Source organism: Lathamus discolor, chromosome 6, assembly GCF_037157495.1.
Source record: "Lathamus discolor isolate bLatDis1 chromosome 6, bLatDis1.hap1, whole genome shotgun sequence".
Classification (NCBI taxonomy): Eukaryota; Metazoa; Chordata; class Aves; order Psittaciformes; family Psittacidae; genus Lathamus; species Lathamus discolor.
The window spans coordinates 58,932,390-58,951,082 of NC_088889.1; the positions used below are offsets into that span (position 1 = coordinate 58,932,390).

The 18,693-nt window shown below is 36.3% G+C and overlaps 1 protein-coding gene across 5 annotated transcripts in view; it reads right to left on the reverse strand.

Annotated features, from left to right (window-relative positions):
* SBF2 (SET binding factor 2) overlaps nucleotides 1–18,693 on the reverse strand; it is a 272,165-nt gene that overhangs the window by 104,431 nt on the left and 149,041 nt on the right. For all 5 annotated transcript variants that reach the window (XM_065683019.1, XM_065683018.1, XM_065683021.1 and 2 more), the window contains exons 7-14: nucleotides 11,697–11,829; nucleotides 9,853–9,961; nucleotides 9,120–9,233; nucleotides 8,260–8,337; nucleotides 5,857–5,970; nucleotides 5,216–5,344; nucleotides 4,360–4,458; nucleotides 408–612 (exon numbers count right to left, since the gene is read on the reverse strand). In XM_065683019.1, coding sequence (XP_065539091.1) covers nucleotides 408–612; nucleotides 4,360–4,458; nucleotides 5,216–5,344; nucleotides 5,857–5,970; nucleotides 8,260–8,337; nucleotides 9,120–9,233; nucleotides 9,853–9,961; nucleotides 11,697–11,829 — 981 coding nt within the window. The remainder of the gene's footprint in view (nucleotides 1–407; nucleotides 613–4,359; nucleotides 4,459–5,215; nucleotides 5,345–5,856; nucleotides 5,971–8,259; nucleotides 8,338–9,119; nucleotides 9,234–9,852; nucleotides 9,962–11,696; nucleotides 11,830–18,693) is intronic.

Consider the following 18,693-nt stretch of genomic DNA (forward strand, 5'->3'; position numbering starts at 1 on the left):
GGCTTTTTCCAGTAATTTACATGTCTTCCACTAATGTCAAAGCAGAAATCCTAACAGCTCAAAGCATGGATCAGCCAGTCCTACAAGTAACCTGTGGTGATATTCATCAAACCTAGATGAGTAGACAATATCTAATTTAATAGTTCAATTTAACTCAGATAAAATCCTTTTTTGTTGTTAGTAATTACACCACTATGAATATTTGATCTCTTAGTAAAGGCTGATACAAAAGGGCTTTCAAAATTGCAAAGGCAAATTGGCAAGTCTATGCACTAAAGTTTACCAACATCACTAAAACTGCAGAATCATCATGAGTATGGGAGCAACACACTGCAGCCATGTTGATTGTTTGTTCAGCTCATGAGATAGGATGACAAATAGGTAAGTCAGGGAAGGAGTACACATACCAACAGGGGGACCCGCTGGAACAACACACTTCTTGTCCCCTCGAGTGGCAGGGGGGGCACCCTGACTCCTTGCAAGGCCTTCCTGGAGGAGCTCCTGCACCCGGAACTCATTGATCCGGGGGAAAGGAAGGATGTGAACCCGCAAGTGGGAGCCCTCCGTGGGCCGTGGCACTTTCTGGAATGCTATGTGGGGATTGGGATTCTCCTGCAGGTCAAAAGCAGAGGTTATACACAAATGTGTTATACAGTGTTACCATCTGTATTATTCAACTTTACTGTTGTATTGTGTAGTTGTCATACCTGAATGATTAAGAAGCAGAGTATCTAATGCAGCTCATTAATATAATGTTTCATATTCATATCACCCTGATTATCTGTAATACTTTCGACTTCATTAAAGGCTTTTACAAAATCATTTTTGTCAAAATGCAAAATCCAAAAAGAAAGAGAGTAAAAGAGAATCACTGCTTAGGCTGATTTTATGTAGCTTAATGAATATTTAGGACTCAGTTTGACAATCAATCTCTTCATTAGAGAGAGAGTTAAAGAGTACTAATACATATAATCTCTTCACCGAGTACTGAGAAATATTCTCATCTTGATTAAGACTATGAAGTAAAAGTTAATTTTTGTACCATGTTGTAACAAACTCATTAGACACCAATTTTCTCTCTTCTGTATGTCCCATAAAAATACACCACAAAGCTCACTGTTTGCAGTAAAAAAAAATAAAGAAGTTAATGTATGTGATCAAAGAGAGTAAGTAATACGCCTAAACTACAAGGAAAGTAAAAAAGCTGTCACATCAGATTTTTGCATGGTCACACAGGATAGAAAAGACTTTTATTGTTATAAATCTATCAGCATTTCCATTATGAATGTAAATGTTTGCCTGAATGAATCTCCACTCACTCTTTCATGGTTTGTAATAAGTAGCCCCAAAGAAAGTTTTTATCTTTGCTTTTGGGTTTTCTTGCAGAGGTCTTCAGAAGTGAAAAAAAATTAAAAGTCAGTTTTACACTGCATCTTCTGCATCTGGTGTTCAGCTATCAGAAAGACCACATACATCACAAACCACTAATTTTCACTCAACTGTCTGCAAATTTATTTTAGCATGTTTAAAACACACTTTCCAGAAAGATATCCTGAAGACAACATGATACGAAAATTCATCATTTCATTTTTTCCCTCAAATGGTTGATAATCTTTTCTATTTGTGGCTTTGTTTTTGGTTTGTTTTTCTTTTAACTCCTGGCTTCAGGCTGTACCTTTTCCTAAAGACAGCTGAGATCCACAAGGATTCTACCACCATCCACAGGATCACATCTCACATCTTGGGGATTGTAACAATCAAACAAAATAGGAAGTTTTCAGCTTTCCATTCATATACCAGGGGTTATCATTGATCATGTTTTAATTTACTGTTATGTAACTTGACTCTATGCTATTACTTATTACTGGCTATAGACCACTGCCAAAGAGTGCTCCTCAACCAGGTTAGGTTTCTCTTGTAGAAGCACAACTAGCTTGCAATAAAACCTGCAAACAGGAGTTAGTTTGAAACTTTTGTTTAAGGGAGCAAAAGGCAACGAAGGGATCAAATGCATCAACTTGAGAAATAGCAGTCAAAACAAACCAGCTACTTAACCATACAAATTCTCTGCAGAGGAAAGTTAAATAAACCAAGCCAAAAACCTAGCTAGGAGGATGAGAGCAGCAGATGCCAAGAGAAGCAAGGCAGAGAAAGGGAACACAATCTCAGCAGGGGGTAACAGATGACATATAACAGAAAAAGCCAGAAAGGGAGTGTAACTATTCCACATTCCATTTCATGGAGAAGAGAGATCCAGAGGAAATATAGAGTTACTTTAATCTTGGACATCACAAATATAATGTCAGCTGTATACACTATGAGGAATGTAGGTCTAATGTCTTCAACTACTAAAGCAGTATATGCCAAAAACTTGTCTAGATTTTCCACTTGTACCAGCTAGACTAAAACAAACATTATCTCCCCGTAACAAACCTTGTCTCCATCATGTATCTAGACTGTCACAGCTACAATATTATTAAAACTATTAAAACTGTGGAACAAGATGTCAAAATACGTCATGCAGTGAGTTTAAAATCAGGCAGCTCTATGCATAACTTACAGAAGCAATGTTACTCATCTTATTCAAAATAAGATGCTTTATTCAAATGCTTTATTCAAAAGATAGGTGTATGTGTAACTATCAAAAATCTGACTTGTAAATGCACTAAGCCATTTACTTAGTGTTAATGAAGTAGGAAGCTCATCACAATGATATAACAAATCTCATCACAAGAAATGACTTAAATGAAATAGTTTTGACACTGATTTTAAGAACAGAAAGTTCCACATATGCACATTTACTTATGCTTTACACGCCCTTTCATTCTAAGTAGAAAATAGAATGAGTCCAATATTTATCATTAAGAGAATGCTCTTGAATGCGGAGATATACCATTGAATAAATAATATTCTATTACAAATGAAATCTCATGGATGAAATGAATCTATGTAACAAAAATTCTGATGCCTGATGTTTCTCTTCATTTTCCACAAGATACAGACTCTAAGTCTGAAGTGTCAGTGTAAGGATGCCAGTCTTAATATACTCCAGTAAGTATGCCATACCACAAAGGGACAAGAGACAACACTTCACATGCACTGTCACATGTGAAATGGTTTTAGTCCACAGTGATGTATTTGCTCTCTCTTCTAATGGCTGCTATAATCAAGTTAGATTAAGATGTGTATCAATGATTTAATTCAGAATAAGTGTAACAGTCATTTGGCAATTTCAGAGGAAAAGAGAGATGGTGCATGTGAGAGACTCTGAAAACAGACACACAAGTTTTGCAACTAATTAAAGCCAGACTAATCTCATTTAACACCCCTTACTATTCACACATTTAATTTACTTAAAGTACATAGATGTATTTTTCCATCCAAAATCTACTGTCAAAAAAGACTGCTGAATGCACTGGCTGTCAATTTTTTTTTTATTTCTTATGGAAAAGATACTAATTTTACCCCAAACAAAAATAACAGTGACAGTGAAAAAAGTCCTTAAGGGCATTCATGGGGGCACAGGGAAGGCAGACACATACAACCCAAAAGAAACCCTAAAACAGCCCAGGACATAACAGTATTTAGTAATTCTTGTGGGGTATTAGTAGAAATGTAGATGTAAATCATAGTTTTGGGGAAGAGGGATACAGAATAGAAAGAGTGATAAAGATGTTAACTGATTATGTAGTAGATATTGCTCTCTGGAGTCTGAAAAAAAACAGGAAGTCTGTGTGGGTGGGGGGAGATTAGGTGATGTGCCCTCAAAAAAAGAGAGAACAAAGAAAACCCACAAAACCAGCTAATGAATGGAAAGAGAAGCAACACATAACATAAAGAAGCATGAGAGGAAGGCAAGAATGAAACTGGAAATGGTATTCCAGGAAACCGAGAGTTCAAGAAACATGATGTAAGAAATAGCATTTGCTGAGCACACAAACTGTGAGGACTGGGTTGTACAGTGAAAAACGTCTGTGGAAAATACATATTATGCCAAACTGGATGTACAGTTTTCACATGGAAAACTGTCTAGAGGCACGGACAGGTTGCAGCAGAGAATATAACAGCTGATATACATTATGTGAATACTGACCAAAAAAAAAAAAAAAGGAAGTAGCAGTACCTATACACAAATCAATATCAGCATTAATAAACCAGTATCAGTATACTGAACTTCCATCAAAGTACATCACATGTACAAAATTGATGACATTTCAAGTTCCAAACTCTTCCGTCATAATGTACAATGACTAACAGAAGCACTCACTTTCATTTTCATATACTGGATCAATCTCAGAAGTAGGAAGTTTCAATGTTACTATCTCAGCTTTAAAAGTGCAGCAGATAGAGTAAACTTACATTTTTGAAGAGCTGTTCTGCAAGTTCTCTAACATGCTTTATAATTTTTGGTGGATTACCCTCCTCAGCTTTAATTCTTTCAACTTCAAAGGCTACCAACTTAAAAAATAATAAAAAAGAAAAAAGTTGACAATTCAACTAAAAAGAATTTCTTTTGTATTTAAATTATGAAATTTTAATCTTAAATTGAAATTCAGCAAAGAAAACTAAACACTGGAAAATGTGCAATGTCACACTGCTCTGGAACATGAGATATTTTCACTTTCATACACAGCTTCTGTTACCAGACTTTATAGTCCTACCAAATACAGAAATTCCTATGTACCTAAAGCATTCCTTTAACATTTCTAGTATGACAATTCATACTTCTCATATATACTACTACTAAGCAGAATTAATATCAAACTCTATTTGTATTCTACATTCAAATAAAAACCAGAACAGAAAAAATATGGCATTACTTTGAAAAAATTAAAAGAGTTTGCCCCAGTTTATATTCTTGGGTATGTGTTTAATTTACTATTTCTCAATTACTTTTTTCAATGTTTCTAAGAATATAATTAAATTACTCAAAATAGTTCTGTACTACCACATGTGATGCATTATGAAGTTCCAAACCTGACAATAGGAGCAGCATTACCATGATTTACACATCTGTTTAACTTCATATATATGAGTATGGCATAATTTTATGGAAGTAAGCTGGAAATGTATACTTAGTAGAAATTGAAATTTAAAAGACTAATATAAACTTTAACAAACAATGAGGATACAGAAGCACTTTGGTATTTTTTTTACATGCTGAAATACCATAGGTACGTTTTAATTTACTTAGGAATATAGCAACAGTTTTAACCTCATCAAAAAGATCACAGGCTCTGAAAGGAGGACCCCTCTCTGACACAAAACCAGCAAATGCCATTCCATTGAGCACTTTGGTTAGAAAGTCATTCTCAATTAAGCCTCGTTTGCCCAAGAAGGCTGCCTGCAATAAACAAAGAAAAAAAATGTTATGTCTTTTATCAGTATCAGAACTACATTCAGTTATGTACTGACAGTTAAATATTTTTGCCAGATTCTACTAATAGGTGGCACGTTGTAATGAAATCTTTTCTATTAGCTAGTATCATTTTAAACCTAAATTCAGGAGTGAACAGGAAGTTCGATGCAAACATTTTAAAAATCTCACAGATAATAAAATAGAAAACTAGCACTTCCAAGTATTGCATTCTAATTCAATACATATGTTTTCAAAATTCCATAATGATTGCTCATGTTTATTTGTATTAAATGTTACTATTAATGCTGTTTCACATTTCATCACTGTCCTTGCAATTAGTCCCACTAAAATGCATTGATACAGTGTTATGTCAGAATTCTCTGCTTACCAAGTGTAGATTACTTTATTTTTTTTTTTAACTTTAACACTTGTTCAAAAGGCAAGCTCACAGGAGTAACATGACACTAACTAAATGTACATAACTACTTCTCTTTTACCTTATGGAAATGAATCACTGGTTCAGCATGGATTCTGATCAGCTGAAGACACGACCGGTATCCTTGGAAAAGTTGCGCAAATAGTCTAAGGAAGATTGCTCGCACTTCTTTGTCCTGTAAGCAGTAATTGAATGTGCTATCAAAACAATTTTGCATTTTAAACTTTTCCACACATTTATATAAAGCCATCTGAGAAATGCCTATAAATTCATCAAACAATGTAGCAGTATAGCATAGGCAGATACTTTTACACATAGGAAGTTCTCTTATGTGAGGCTACAGTTTTACTGACCTGTCCTCAGACAGCAATGATAGATTTAGTACCTATTCACCCCTTTACTCCTGCTGATCTTCTTTTGCCTGCACAACAAGCAATGCAAGTGCAGCTTTTGGGGTGGTCATGTGGTGAACCACATGAAAGAACTGCCGTAAGAGAAAACTGCTGCTAAATAAAGGGAAGAGGGTACTTTAGCCTGGATTTACCCCTCAAAATAAGTGTCTCTGTAGCGCTACACAAGCAGCGCCATCAGTGTGGGCAGAGGAGCAAGGAACCTTAGGAGCCTAAGCTGGCATTGCTGCTGCTGCGACAACCAGGCTAAAAGCACTGCAGGCATCACTACAGCCATTCACTGTGGCTCTGCCAGCTGAGGAGACTGCTCTAAGTTTGCTCAGCTGCCTGTCTAGGACTCTTCAAACTCATGTCTTCACTTGACAACCTACCACCACCAAAATAAGCCAGGGTTCTGGATCTTTAAAGATGTGGTAGATCTTTAATGACCTGGTATATTTTGATTTAAATAAGTAACAAGGTGCTTACATAGACATTGACATATTAATGGAAATGCTGTGAACAGCTGGGGGCAGACCTGGGGCAGTGACATCTTCAGCTGGCCCAGATGCAAAGATAGTGATCAAATCCTGTGTTACCCATGTTACTTTATTACTTTATCTTAGCTCAAGTACCTTCGCAGATTACAGTCATGTTTAAAAACCGAGGTCCTAAAAATTGCGTTATGGTGTCTTAAAGAACCTTTTAAACAAATTAACTGTAAAGTTACACACAGCAAAGAATATTAAATTAAATAATTGGGTAAACAGCTGATTAGCTAATCAAGTAAATACAACCTAAGTTAAAGCTTGTAATGACATTTTAAAGAAACAAACTTAGGTATATGTAAGATTCTATGAAGCTGTCCTGCTGGGATATTTTACTAGATGTCTCTATATTCTTCACTGGAACATGATAACTTTTATTGTATTTGTAACTTAATTTTGGAGGGACTCACTACTGAGATTCTCATTTTCTTTGTGTCCAGGATTTTAACAGGTACATTTGTACCCCGACTTTTTGAACTACTTGAAAACATGGCTGTTTCTTTCAGATATAACAAAATTTTTACTTTGACACAAAATTATATTTATTTATAACCTCACTATTCAAAGTGAGATCTTAGCTGACTCCTGCCATTAGTTAAGTGGATGACATTCCCTGTCTTCATTAATGAAAAAAAAAAATCTATGCAAGAAGTAAGTACAACAAATATATTGTACAACTGAAGAGTTTTATGTTCTCAAATACACCTACACAAAAAAAAAATAACGTATGGTCTTCAGTTGAATAAGCTTTAGGATTTTAGTCTGGACTACCAACCCAAGTTCAACTCTAGACACTCCTACAAGCCTAAACCAGCAGCTTTACCAAGTTGTTATCACAAATTCATACTACTATTACTCTAAATTAATTAGATTTTACTAGAAAACTTTCTACAGACTTTTTTTAGTATAGACAATTACATGTAGTTAAATTCAGGCTGGGGGTCATTAAGGCAATTTAACTTTGTATGGTTAAAAACCATGTAACACCTTTCCCAACATGTCCAAGCATAAAGTGCATAATAATTATCATTATTATTGTAAAACCAGTGACTTATGTTTTGCTGACACAGCTACCACTCCTATCTTTACTAAAATTTAGTCTAAAAATCTACATCTTGAATGACATTTCTGATGTTTCTAAACAGTTGGGGGGGTGTCTGTAAGAGAAGTTGATTTTAATATTTACAGAAATGGATAAAAAGACCACTTTGTCTACTCACGTAAAATTCTGCAGCTATACTGGTCTATGAAACAGAGGAGGAACAGATTCAACTCAATAGATAGAAATATTTAAAGAAAATAAGGTACTTCCATATTAATACAAGTATGCTTATAAAAATTTCCATCCTATTAGAATGCTATTAGAAGGCAGAATGAAAAGTCCAATGGCATTTATCTGCTTCACCAATAATACTATAAAGAATATGCATATGGAAAAGAAAACACAAAGCAGAAATTCTTAAAAAGAAGTTAATCTAAAATTTCAAGAGTTTTCTCCTTAAGTCAGACATAACACAGAAATCTTACCAGCATTTTTGAGTGTGATAAAGCTGTTCGTGGGGGAGGGAATGCATAATCTGCTGTTTCCAAATCAGGATGCAAAACCTAGAGAAATTTTTAAACAAAATTTTTTTCCCTCATTTTGCTGAGGAAAGGATAAATTAATTTTTTTCTTAGTCCACTGAGAGTAAGGATCTCAAATAACAAACTGATTTAAATTATGAAGACTGTATGGAAATAAAAGTGGGATTCATTTCTCAGCTACAGGTTTCTATAAGTAAGCTCGTTATGAAAAGTCTGTATTACAGTCAATTAAGCTAGTCATATTTGAGGATTTTAGGGCTGATTCATCTGAAACAGATTAACAGGCAGAAGATTCTTCTCTTTAAGACAAGAAGATCTGTTCAGAAGCCTCCGAATAAGGTGATTTCTAACTTATGACAATGATAGTAAAAAGACAAACTGAACTACATTTTTGGTGATTCCCTTACATTGTATCAATCATTCTTGAATACTGATATATGGGTAACATATGAATAAAATGTTTATTCATTCGTTAAACTTCAAGAAAATGTACAGTTGAAATGAATTTATAAAAACAGAAAAGCAGCTAAACTGGTAACAATTCTGCTCAAATACCCATGCTGAATTCTTATTAAAAAGTCATTATTAGGAAGGAAAAATCACTACGTATCTCTTGAATGGTGAAAAAACTTAGTGATTGACTGTAGATAGCAAATTCTTCTAAAATCACAAACGTTTGCATGAATCATGGTTTTAAATCTCATTTCTAATGTGTATGAAAGTGATTTAATACTGAAATTCATTTTTACATTTTTTTTAGAATAGGCAAGAGAGTGGAAAATGGGGTTTGTATCAAAACATACTAGAGAAAGCGCCATTTGAGTCTGATGTAGCAGTGGCTCTGGCAGCTGAGAAAGATGAATACATTCAGGAATTTTAATTGTGCCTCCATCCAGGTCTGCTATGATTACATCTAACTGTAAGGAAGAAACACATCAGCAGTGCATACTGTGAGCATAGTTTAAAGACACAACAGTTCAAATTTCATGTTCTGCACATAAGTTAAAATAAACAAACCAGTACTAACTTCGATGTACAGAATGTTTTTGATAAAGTAAATACTCCAAATACTTCATATTACTGAATCTAGCCATAAAAAATGAATGGAAACCAAAGCAAGTTAAATTGGCCCAACCTTTCAAAACTGACTTCTGTTTCTGGATGTTCCAGGTCTGTGTTCAGTGATTTGAGATACAGAAAAGTTTGTTTGCAAAAGGACATGGTGAGGACAACTGTATGTAGAATTACAGGTTTCTAAACACCTCTGTAGCCCTGGTTCAGTTTCTCCCAGCACATGGCAAAGCTGTAAATGGAACCATTCCTTCCCATCCTGCACTAGAATCAAATAATTTTCCTATTTTATAGTCTCACTATATTTCAACAAGAATTGACGCTTTTCCATTTTTCTCCTCCTATCTTGCCTTGCTTTCTACAATAATATTTTAAACATATATGAATTGTCCATATATACATCTCTTCAACTAAACATGACTAATAACACTGTGACTATACATATTGCTGAGTAAACATACTTACAAGCTCATGAATGTCATTGCGAAAGACAGAATGTACGCCAATTATGAAAGGTGTTGGTGAGCTGAGAACTTCCAATAGCTGTGCAGGAAGAATTGGAATATAGGGATAACTGTGAAAAGAATAAACAAAATAAAATAAAAGCTTCTGACTATCCTTTTACAAAGACACTCTTTTTTCTTGAGGAAAAAAAAAAATCCTTCTGTTATGTATTAAATTTACTATAAATGGTTGTATTTTAAAAACAAAAAATGAAAATATTAATTAAATGATTCTTTATAAATTGTCATGCTGTTAAAAGAACATGTGTCATGTAAACTCCAGAAATCATTGTATTATAGATTCTACAACTTATTGTAAATGTATGTATTTTGCAAAATAAGAGAAGCTTATTTATATTTGTAACATTTATGTTATATGGATGCTGCATTTGTCCACAACTGGGCCTTGTCCAGCTAGGTCCTAAAGCCTACAGGGATGGAAGTTCCATAGGCTCTGTTCCACTGATTTGTTATCCTCATAATCAAAAATGTTTTCCCTGTGTACAGTCAGAAGCCTCTCTCTCCCTTGCTACAATTTATGACTCCAGTCTCTTCTTTTGCTGCCACACACAGAATCACAGAATCCCAAGGGTTGGAAGGGACCTCAAAAGATCATCTAGTCCAACCCCCCTGCAAGAGCAGGGTAACCTACAGTACATCACACAGGAACTTGTCCAGGCGGGCCTTGAATATCTCCAGTGTAGGAGACTCCACAACCCCTCCTCTTATTGCAGACTATTATTAAATCTCCTCAATATCTTTTCCATGCATTTACTCACGGATCACCACTGTCGCGCTGCACCATCCAACTGATATTTCGACTAGGGTTTCTATTGTACTTGTAGGTAGGACGCTTCTTCTCTAATTGTTTCCACTGTCATAATGTTGAGGACACCAGAACTGCACACAATACTCCAGGTGAGGTCTCACAAGAGCAGAGGGGCAGGATCACCTCCTTCGACCTTCTGGTCATGCTCCTTTTGATGCAGCCCAGGATATGGTTGGCTTTCTCGGCTGCGAGCGCACACTGAAGCCGGCTCATGCTCATTTTCTCATCAACCAGCACCCCCAAGTCCTTCTCTGCAGGGCTGCTCTCAATCTCATCTCTACCCAACCTGTAGCTGTGCCTGGCATTGCTCCGACCCAGGTGTAGGACCTTGCACTTGGTATGGTTAAACTTCATGAGGTTGGCATCAGCCCACCTCACAAGCGTGTCAAGGTCCCTCTAGATGGCATCCCTTCCCTCCAGCATATCAACTGAACCACACAGCTTGGTGTCATCAGCAAACTTGCTGAGGGCACGCTCAATCCCACTGTCCATGTCAGCAACGCAGATGTTAAACAAGACCGGTCCCAACACCGATCCCTGAGGGACACCACTCATTACTGGTCTCAGACTGGATATAAGGAGGAAGCTCTTTCCTGTTAGGGTGGTGAGGCACTGGAATGGATTGCCCAGGGAGGTTATGAATGCTCCATCCCTGGCAGCGTTCAAGGTCAGGTTGGACAGGGCCTTGGGTGAGATGGTTTAGTGTGAGGTTTCCCTGCCCATGGCAGGGGGTTGGAACTAGATGATCTTAAGGTCCTTTCCAACCCTAACTATTCCATGATTCTATTCTATTCTGTGATGCAACCAGACTTTTATAAATGATGTGTACAGACTAGGACTTGTATATATGATTATGAAAACCTTTGCTTATTTGAACAAACATAGCATAGCTCCTTCTGTTAAGGATAACGTAATTTAAGTTATAAAATGGGTTATAAAATTAGTCGAAGAGTTCAAAGAATCAAAACTGCACTCACCTGTATTTGAGGGGAAACATCAAAGACTCCAGAGCCCTACAGGCATCACTGAGCCTCTGAAAACTTGCTGAGTGAAAGAGAACCTTATTTTCCGTAAGCACAGCACAGAATAAGCTGAGTACATTTTGGATTCCTACAAAAAAAAAAAAAAAGAAAAACAAAAAGGAAAATAAAAAGGAAAAGGAAAAGTGAAAAAAGAAAAAAGAAAAATAACAATGTATCAGAAGAGGAATCAAAATCACATTCATTATATTTTCTGGAGAAATTTTCAAAAAAGCATAGGATAAATTCATAAACTGCTAAACCCCAAGTTCTTCTACTTCTTATTTAACTCATGCAGCTTCTATTCATCAGGTTATTAAAATACTACCTGAATATAGTTCTACATTTCAAATATATCATATCTCCCTTTCAGTACCACTTTCAAGGATTTCCTCTTCTCAGCACAAATCCCAGCAATGCTTAATGACTTTAAACATTATTATGTGTACCTTCTGCATAGCCTTCTGTGTATCTAAAATTCCATTCTGGTCACTGATCCAGGCTTAACTTCTAAACCTTTATGTATCTCAATGGGGGAAAAAAAAAACCCAAACCCAAACCAAAAGAAACACCCTGCCAAGCTCAAAAGAAAATGACAATGACTTCCTAGGAATACATTCACACTTTATCCATGGGTAGCATTCTAGGAGTCACAAGGTTAAAAAAGGGCAGTAAGAGCATACAAGTCATTAGAAGAATATGTTAAAGAAGATCTGTTTAAACAAGCCCCACGAGATTTAGAGTAGCACACATGAATCAGATGATGGGGGGTGGGAGTGAGGGGTGGGGTTTGAGACAATATAATTTACCTAAGGGACAAACCCATGTGCTTTCAGGGAAAACCAAAAATACATTTCCTTTAAAACAAAGTCCCATCCTGAGAACCAGACATGTCTGAGATGCGAGATATGCTGAAATTTATGAAATTTCCTGAAATATGCTGGAATGTTTGATGTTTCCCTGAGGACATAGCTTGTGTTATCAGTAAGACAGACTGTATTACCTTTATAAAGCTACTGCTTATCTTACAATAATCTTCCCAATAAGAAGTGTGACTAAGGAGAGCCACTATATTCACATGATAATTAACACCTTGTTTCACTTAAGTAATTTTTATTACACAAATTGACAACTCTTCTTTTTACTATGATGTTGCATGAAGATTTGTTTCCCTGGAGTGGAGCTTGATTCAGTATAAAGGTACAAGGATTCAGAGAGAGTTGTTGAGAAAAAGACTTAATTCTTAGGATGAACAAGTCAATAGTATAATGGCTTGTGCTTTCAAACTCCATTCGCCAAGATTTGAAAGGACAGGCTCATGAAATCAACGTCAGAGACTTGAGAGGACTCAAGGACAGAAGGCTCTGTTGTAACGCCATGCGAGTTACTATTTACTATTGTTTTTAGGGCCATAATTAATATTGTGTTAGTGTAAAACAAACGGTATGGATAGTGTTAAAAGAGAAAAAAAAAATCAAACTAGTTTCCTCATGTGAATGAAACAGCATCCATCAGTGAATTATCAGAAGCTAACTTGAAATAGCAACCTTTCTTCTGTGTATGCATGAGGATACGTATACAACTGAACAGAAAGTTATAAACTGCTGCCATAGCAGCCTTCCAGTATCTGAAGGGGGGCTATAAGGATGCTGGGGAGGGACTCTTCATTAGGGACTGTAGTGGTAGGACAAGGGGTAATGGGCTAAAACTTAAACAGGGGAAGTTTAGATTGGATATAAGGGGGAAGTTCCTTACCGTGAGGGTGGTGAGACACTGGAATGGGTTGCCCAGGGAAGCTGCGGATGTTCCATCCCTGGTGGTGTTCAAGGCCAGGTTGTACAGAGCCTTGGGTGACATGGTTTAGTGGGAGGTGTCCCTGCCCATGGCAGGGGGGTTGGAACTAGATGATCTTGGGTTCCTTTCCAACCCTAACTATTCTATGATTCTATAAGTCTATGATTCTGTTAGGAAGAAGTCCCTGCAAGAGTTTAAAAACCTGAACTGCCCTTTTTATGCAAAACTGCCCAACAACAGGATTGTCATCTGAACTTAATTACAGCATGCCTGGAGTTCACAAGTTCCATCTTCCTTTCAAGGTTTTACTGGAGGACAAAGGGACCATACTCAAAAGCCAACACTTACTGTAATAAAAAGAAGTGAAGCAAAAATAAGAAATAAACAAAAGATTTTTTTTATTTTTTTATTTTTTAATTTAAACTATTAAGCAGTGGTGACAGTCTGTGAGGCTTTCACTAGGAAAACTAGTTCTGTTTTCCTTTTGCCTGCATATTACTGGCTGCAGATAAAGCTTCCGTTTGTACTTCTCAAAGGCATTTCTCATTGTAACTTTATCAGCACCAAGATAATTTGATATTGAAGATGACTATTTTTAGCATGTATAAACTTTATGCCATATAGAATATTTACTGCAAAGTTTTTATTACATTCTGCTAGTTAGTCTCTCAGATCTTCACTACATTTTAACTGGCCATGAAAGATTAATTTGAAATGTTTGCTGTGATATGAATGCACTTGCTGTAGCCCCAGCTTTGCTGACTTAAGCAAAAGCATTGCTTTATTTGCATAACTTATGAAAGAAACCAAATGGAGAGATTTTAAACACATCTCTCTCATAAATCAGCAGGTCTCTTAAGAAATAGCAGGAAAAAACCAGTAAGGGTACCAGGAAATATCCAACCTCTTCTCTGAGTTTCAACAGGGACAAATGAAACACATTACCAAAGCAAGGAGACAGGCTGCTAGGGACAAGGAAAGCTCACTGGCCAACTGCTCACATATCAAAAGGGATAGACAGCATTTGTCTCTCCACTCTGGCAATCTCCATCACATGTCCAAGTTAAGCCGGTCCTTGGGAAAAGCAGTTAAAAGCAGCAGTGAACTGTGCACATTACTGCCATGCAGTCTATCGCTGGCTAAAATCCCTGCACAAGGAAACACCTCAGCAGAGCCAAGTGCAGGACAGAGATTGGCACGCCCTGTCTGCACAGCTGGGCTAATTCCAAATTCTAAAAGAAACCTGTGTGGGAAACATGAGGTAATTACCTAACGTAACCAACAGAACTTTACAGATGTTAACTTCAAGCTGAACCTGGATTTTTCAATGGATTGAATCTCTTATCTAAGTGCTATTTCTAGATTCTCTCTACCATTATCTACATTCTAAATGCCTAAAAAGCAGAAAGTCACCTCACCGAAACCAGACACGTTTCAGCAGAAACAGAAAAAGAGACAAGAAATCTTGTGCACTTGCATCTGAAAACAATATTATTTTCACTTCTCCAAGGTACCTACAATACAAAGGAATATACGACAATGACAGTCTTTGACTTGTCCTGCATATTTAGAGCTCATTTTAAAATGCATAAATAACTTCCAAGAAATAAGAATACAATTCCAAACCACCCCACCCACCTCACCTTGCCCCTCCCTTCCCCAAGGTATCTTTCACAAAAACCAGTTTAAAGGGAGAACTTCACTGGCCCTTACCCTTTCCTGAATGAAAGCTTCACAGCCTAAGGAAAATTGATACATACCCAATGAGAAGGTCTGAAGTTTTGTAAGTTTTGTTTGGGGGCCTGTTTTGCACAATAAAAGTGCTCTTCTGTTAAGCTAATCACCAATACTGACCAATTTCTTGAAAACAGGCTACTCAGTTTGGAAACACACTTGGACAGTGAAACCCATGCTAACCACTTCCACTGACTGAAAAACTGTTACAACCCACAGTTTCTTTGGTACCAGGTGTTCTCATCTCTTTTTTTTATTATTATTTTCCTTTTTTTTTTTTTTTTTAATGCTCTGTATACAATACAGAAGAACATGAGATAAATAAAATCAAGTGTACAATACAGACATCTAATCTGGAGCTTTCTTGTTTTCACGATAACCACCACTAACTCAATACAAGATTATTGTTCCACAAATACTTCACAATACACATTTTCAGGAATATCAGCAATATGACTGAATCAAACAAATTATAAATAGTAACACTTTCAATTACTTTCTTTTTTAAACCATTTAAACTACTGATTAAACTATTTGACCAATCCACCAAGATGTTTCCAGCCTTGCATGCTGTTTACTGAAAACAAACAGTTCCGAATAACAGCCTGAGCCCAGCTTCCTTATGCTACAAGACACAATCGTGTCAGTCTATAACCTTGAACTGTATACTGGTCTTGAGACTCCACACTACATCCGATGCTAATTTGTCAGGGCATAAATAGACAACACGAAAAACAATAAACAAGTTGATTTTTACAGATTACTCTTTTGCAGCCCAAAGCCAGACATCCTGTAAAATATTATACATATGCTGGAAAATTTTGAATGGAGGCTTCCTGACCTTCGCTGTTTGCAAGTATTTAAAGAATCTGTAATTTGTACTAAATTATCTGACATCCTACAGCAACAAATGTATCATTCTGCCTACTTCCTGTTGTTCCAGAATTTAAGTATTTATTCAAGCATGATTAAAAAAAACCCAAACACAAAGTGTACTTGACAAATTATTAGCTGTCTTCTATATTGCAAGAAATCAAAATATTATCACTAACTTCTTCAGACTTCTGTAAAGAGTTATAAACATGGATTTGGAAGCTCAGCTACAGAATACATTATTATGCCAATCTGCCATTCTTGAATTACTGGACACAAGAAAAAGCTCAATAGAGAAAATAATCCATAACTTAGCCAGACTAATCCAGGAAATGGGTCAACAAAGACTGAAAAGCCTTTCTGAAAGGCCACTGGAGAGTGCATAGTACAAGTTCTGTGCCAGGCAGTGTCAATCTCTAAAGATAACTGGGGGAAAGAAGTTGAGAAAAACAAAACTCTTTTCATTTTTATTTTTAGATGTAGCTGCATAGCACTGCTAATGAACAAAATACAAGCTTTAATAAATAAGAGGCAACAATTGTACTCAATACTCACATATGTAATCCTTGCCAAATTCCATTCATCAATCCAAAAATTACACAGTATCTCCAATCAACTACACACAGTTAAAACCAATCCCCCACATTGCTATGTTACTTAGTTAAGGATCAATTCACATTTAGAAAAGCATGCAGTCTGTTGTTAGAGTATGACTACACTGCACGCTACATGATTAAATCATAGCCAAACTTGCTCATAAAGTGTGACAGTAAAGGGGAGCAATCTAGCTATGCAAGCAGACAGTTTTGTGAGGGTTAGTTTATCCTGCTATCTGGCTGTGTAACAGAGAAATGAGTCAGACCCATACCTCATGAGATTAATTTATTAGGTCTTTGTCAGACTAAAAAGGAAGACAAGCAGCCTCTGAAGCACAGAGCCTTCAGTTAAGACTCCCTCAAAGAATCAAGCACTTCACAAATAACATGTTCAGACTAATTTCTGAGCTCATAGTAGAAAATATGTATGTGACACCTAGTACTGAAATCAAAACATGTTTTTAAAGATAAACTTTTGATTTTGGAACTGAAGGCCATTCAGTATCTGAACCATGAATGCTGCATTTTCTTTGTAAGAAGCAGGGCAGAATGAAGGCTTCTCTGCAAACCAGCTTTTGGGGAGGATGGGAAGAGGTAAGGAACAGAAGGACCATAACGATACTGGTATAAATGCCATAAAAGCCAACTGATCATTAAACAGTGTATCAAAGAGAGTGAAATGAGTAAATATATATGAAAATATCTCTTCAGCTGATGGATAAGTATTCCTATCACTATCACTCCCCCAAAGTTTAACACTATCAGCTGTGCTCTGTCAACACTGAGTGAAGCAGATGGTTGTTACCCAAACTCAAAATTACACAGGCACAAAGAAACACGGATTAAGCACAGAATACGATCTATTTAGGAAGACATACAGTGATGCCTATCACTCGCATGTTGGTACCACGTCATTATTACCAATTTCATGAAATCCCTCTGAAGACCTACTTAAAGAGCAGCAAAAGCTGCATTACCAACTGAACATCAGCAACTTACTGCAACTCAGGCAGGCAGGCTTCGTATGTGCTACTAAAAGTAGATTTAGTTACTTTGTATTACATGTTGGGTTGGGGGTTTTTTTAGTATTTTTTTTTTTTACTGAACACACATCAAAACCAAATTCCAGCAAAGAATAGCTGTCACGACAATGTCAGTAGGTTTGCATATAAAATTAAATTCAGAGCTGTTAAGGGGAACGATAATCATGCAAATCAAACATGAGATTAAGTTTTTACCTCCTACAGGGAGGGTGGCAAGCAATACTTCTCAATATGAACTGTTAACTATCAGATTAAAAGAGAAATATTTGTTCTCTTACTGTCCGTCTCCATATGCATGCAGGCATTAACATTTGTGTAATAGTCTATTCAGCTGAAATAGGATTTATTTTCACACCTTAATTTCTGCTTAGTTATTTAGTTGTCTAGTGAAATACCTAAAATAGGAAGCTATTTGGTTTGGATGTTTATCCCACAAATATCTAGTATTCCAGCCCTGAAAAAGTCAAAACTAGAGATTACAGTAATCCTTTACAAAACTACTATCAGGATACAGAATTTCTGTACAACCCTCCCAGGCCCATGCTAACCAAAACTCAATGAAAGAATTTTGTAAAAGAATTTCAAGCAGACTGAGATAACAGATACACACTAATGAACTGAAATTCTGCCCAATTTCCCTAAGTAAAGGCGAGAGAATGCTACTGAAGTGTTCCCACATTTCTAGAGATTTTTGTTGATGACTTTCCTTTGTTAGAAATGCCTTTTTAAGAAAAATGAATTTATTGTTTGTATCAAATATTTTGTGAAACCTTCTGCCCCAGATACCTCAAAAGATATGCTGGAAAAAGAAACGCATGCTATAAAAATTATTTATAGTGGATAAATTAGCCCAAATTATTTTCCTTTATTCTAATAGCAAATCTAAAATCGAAATTTGATGTGAATTTACCAGCC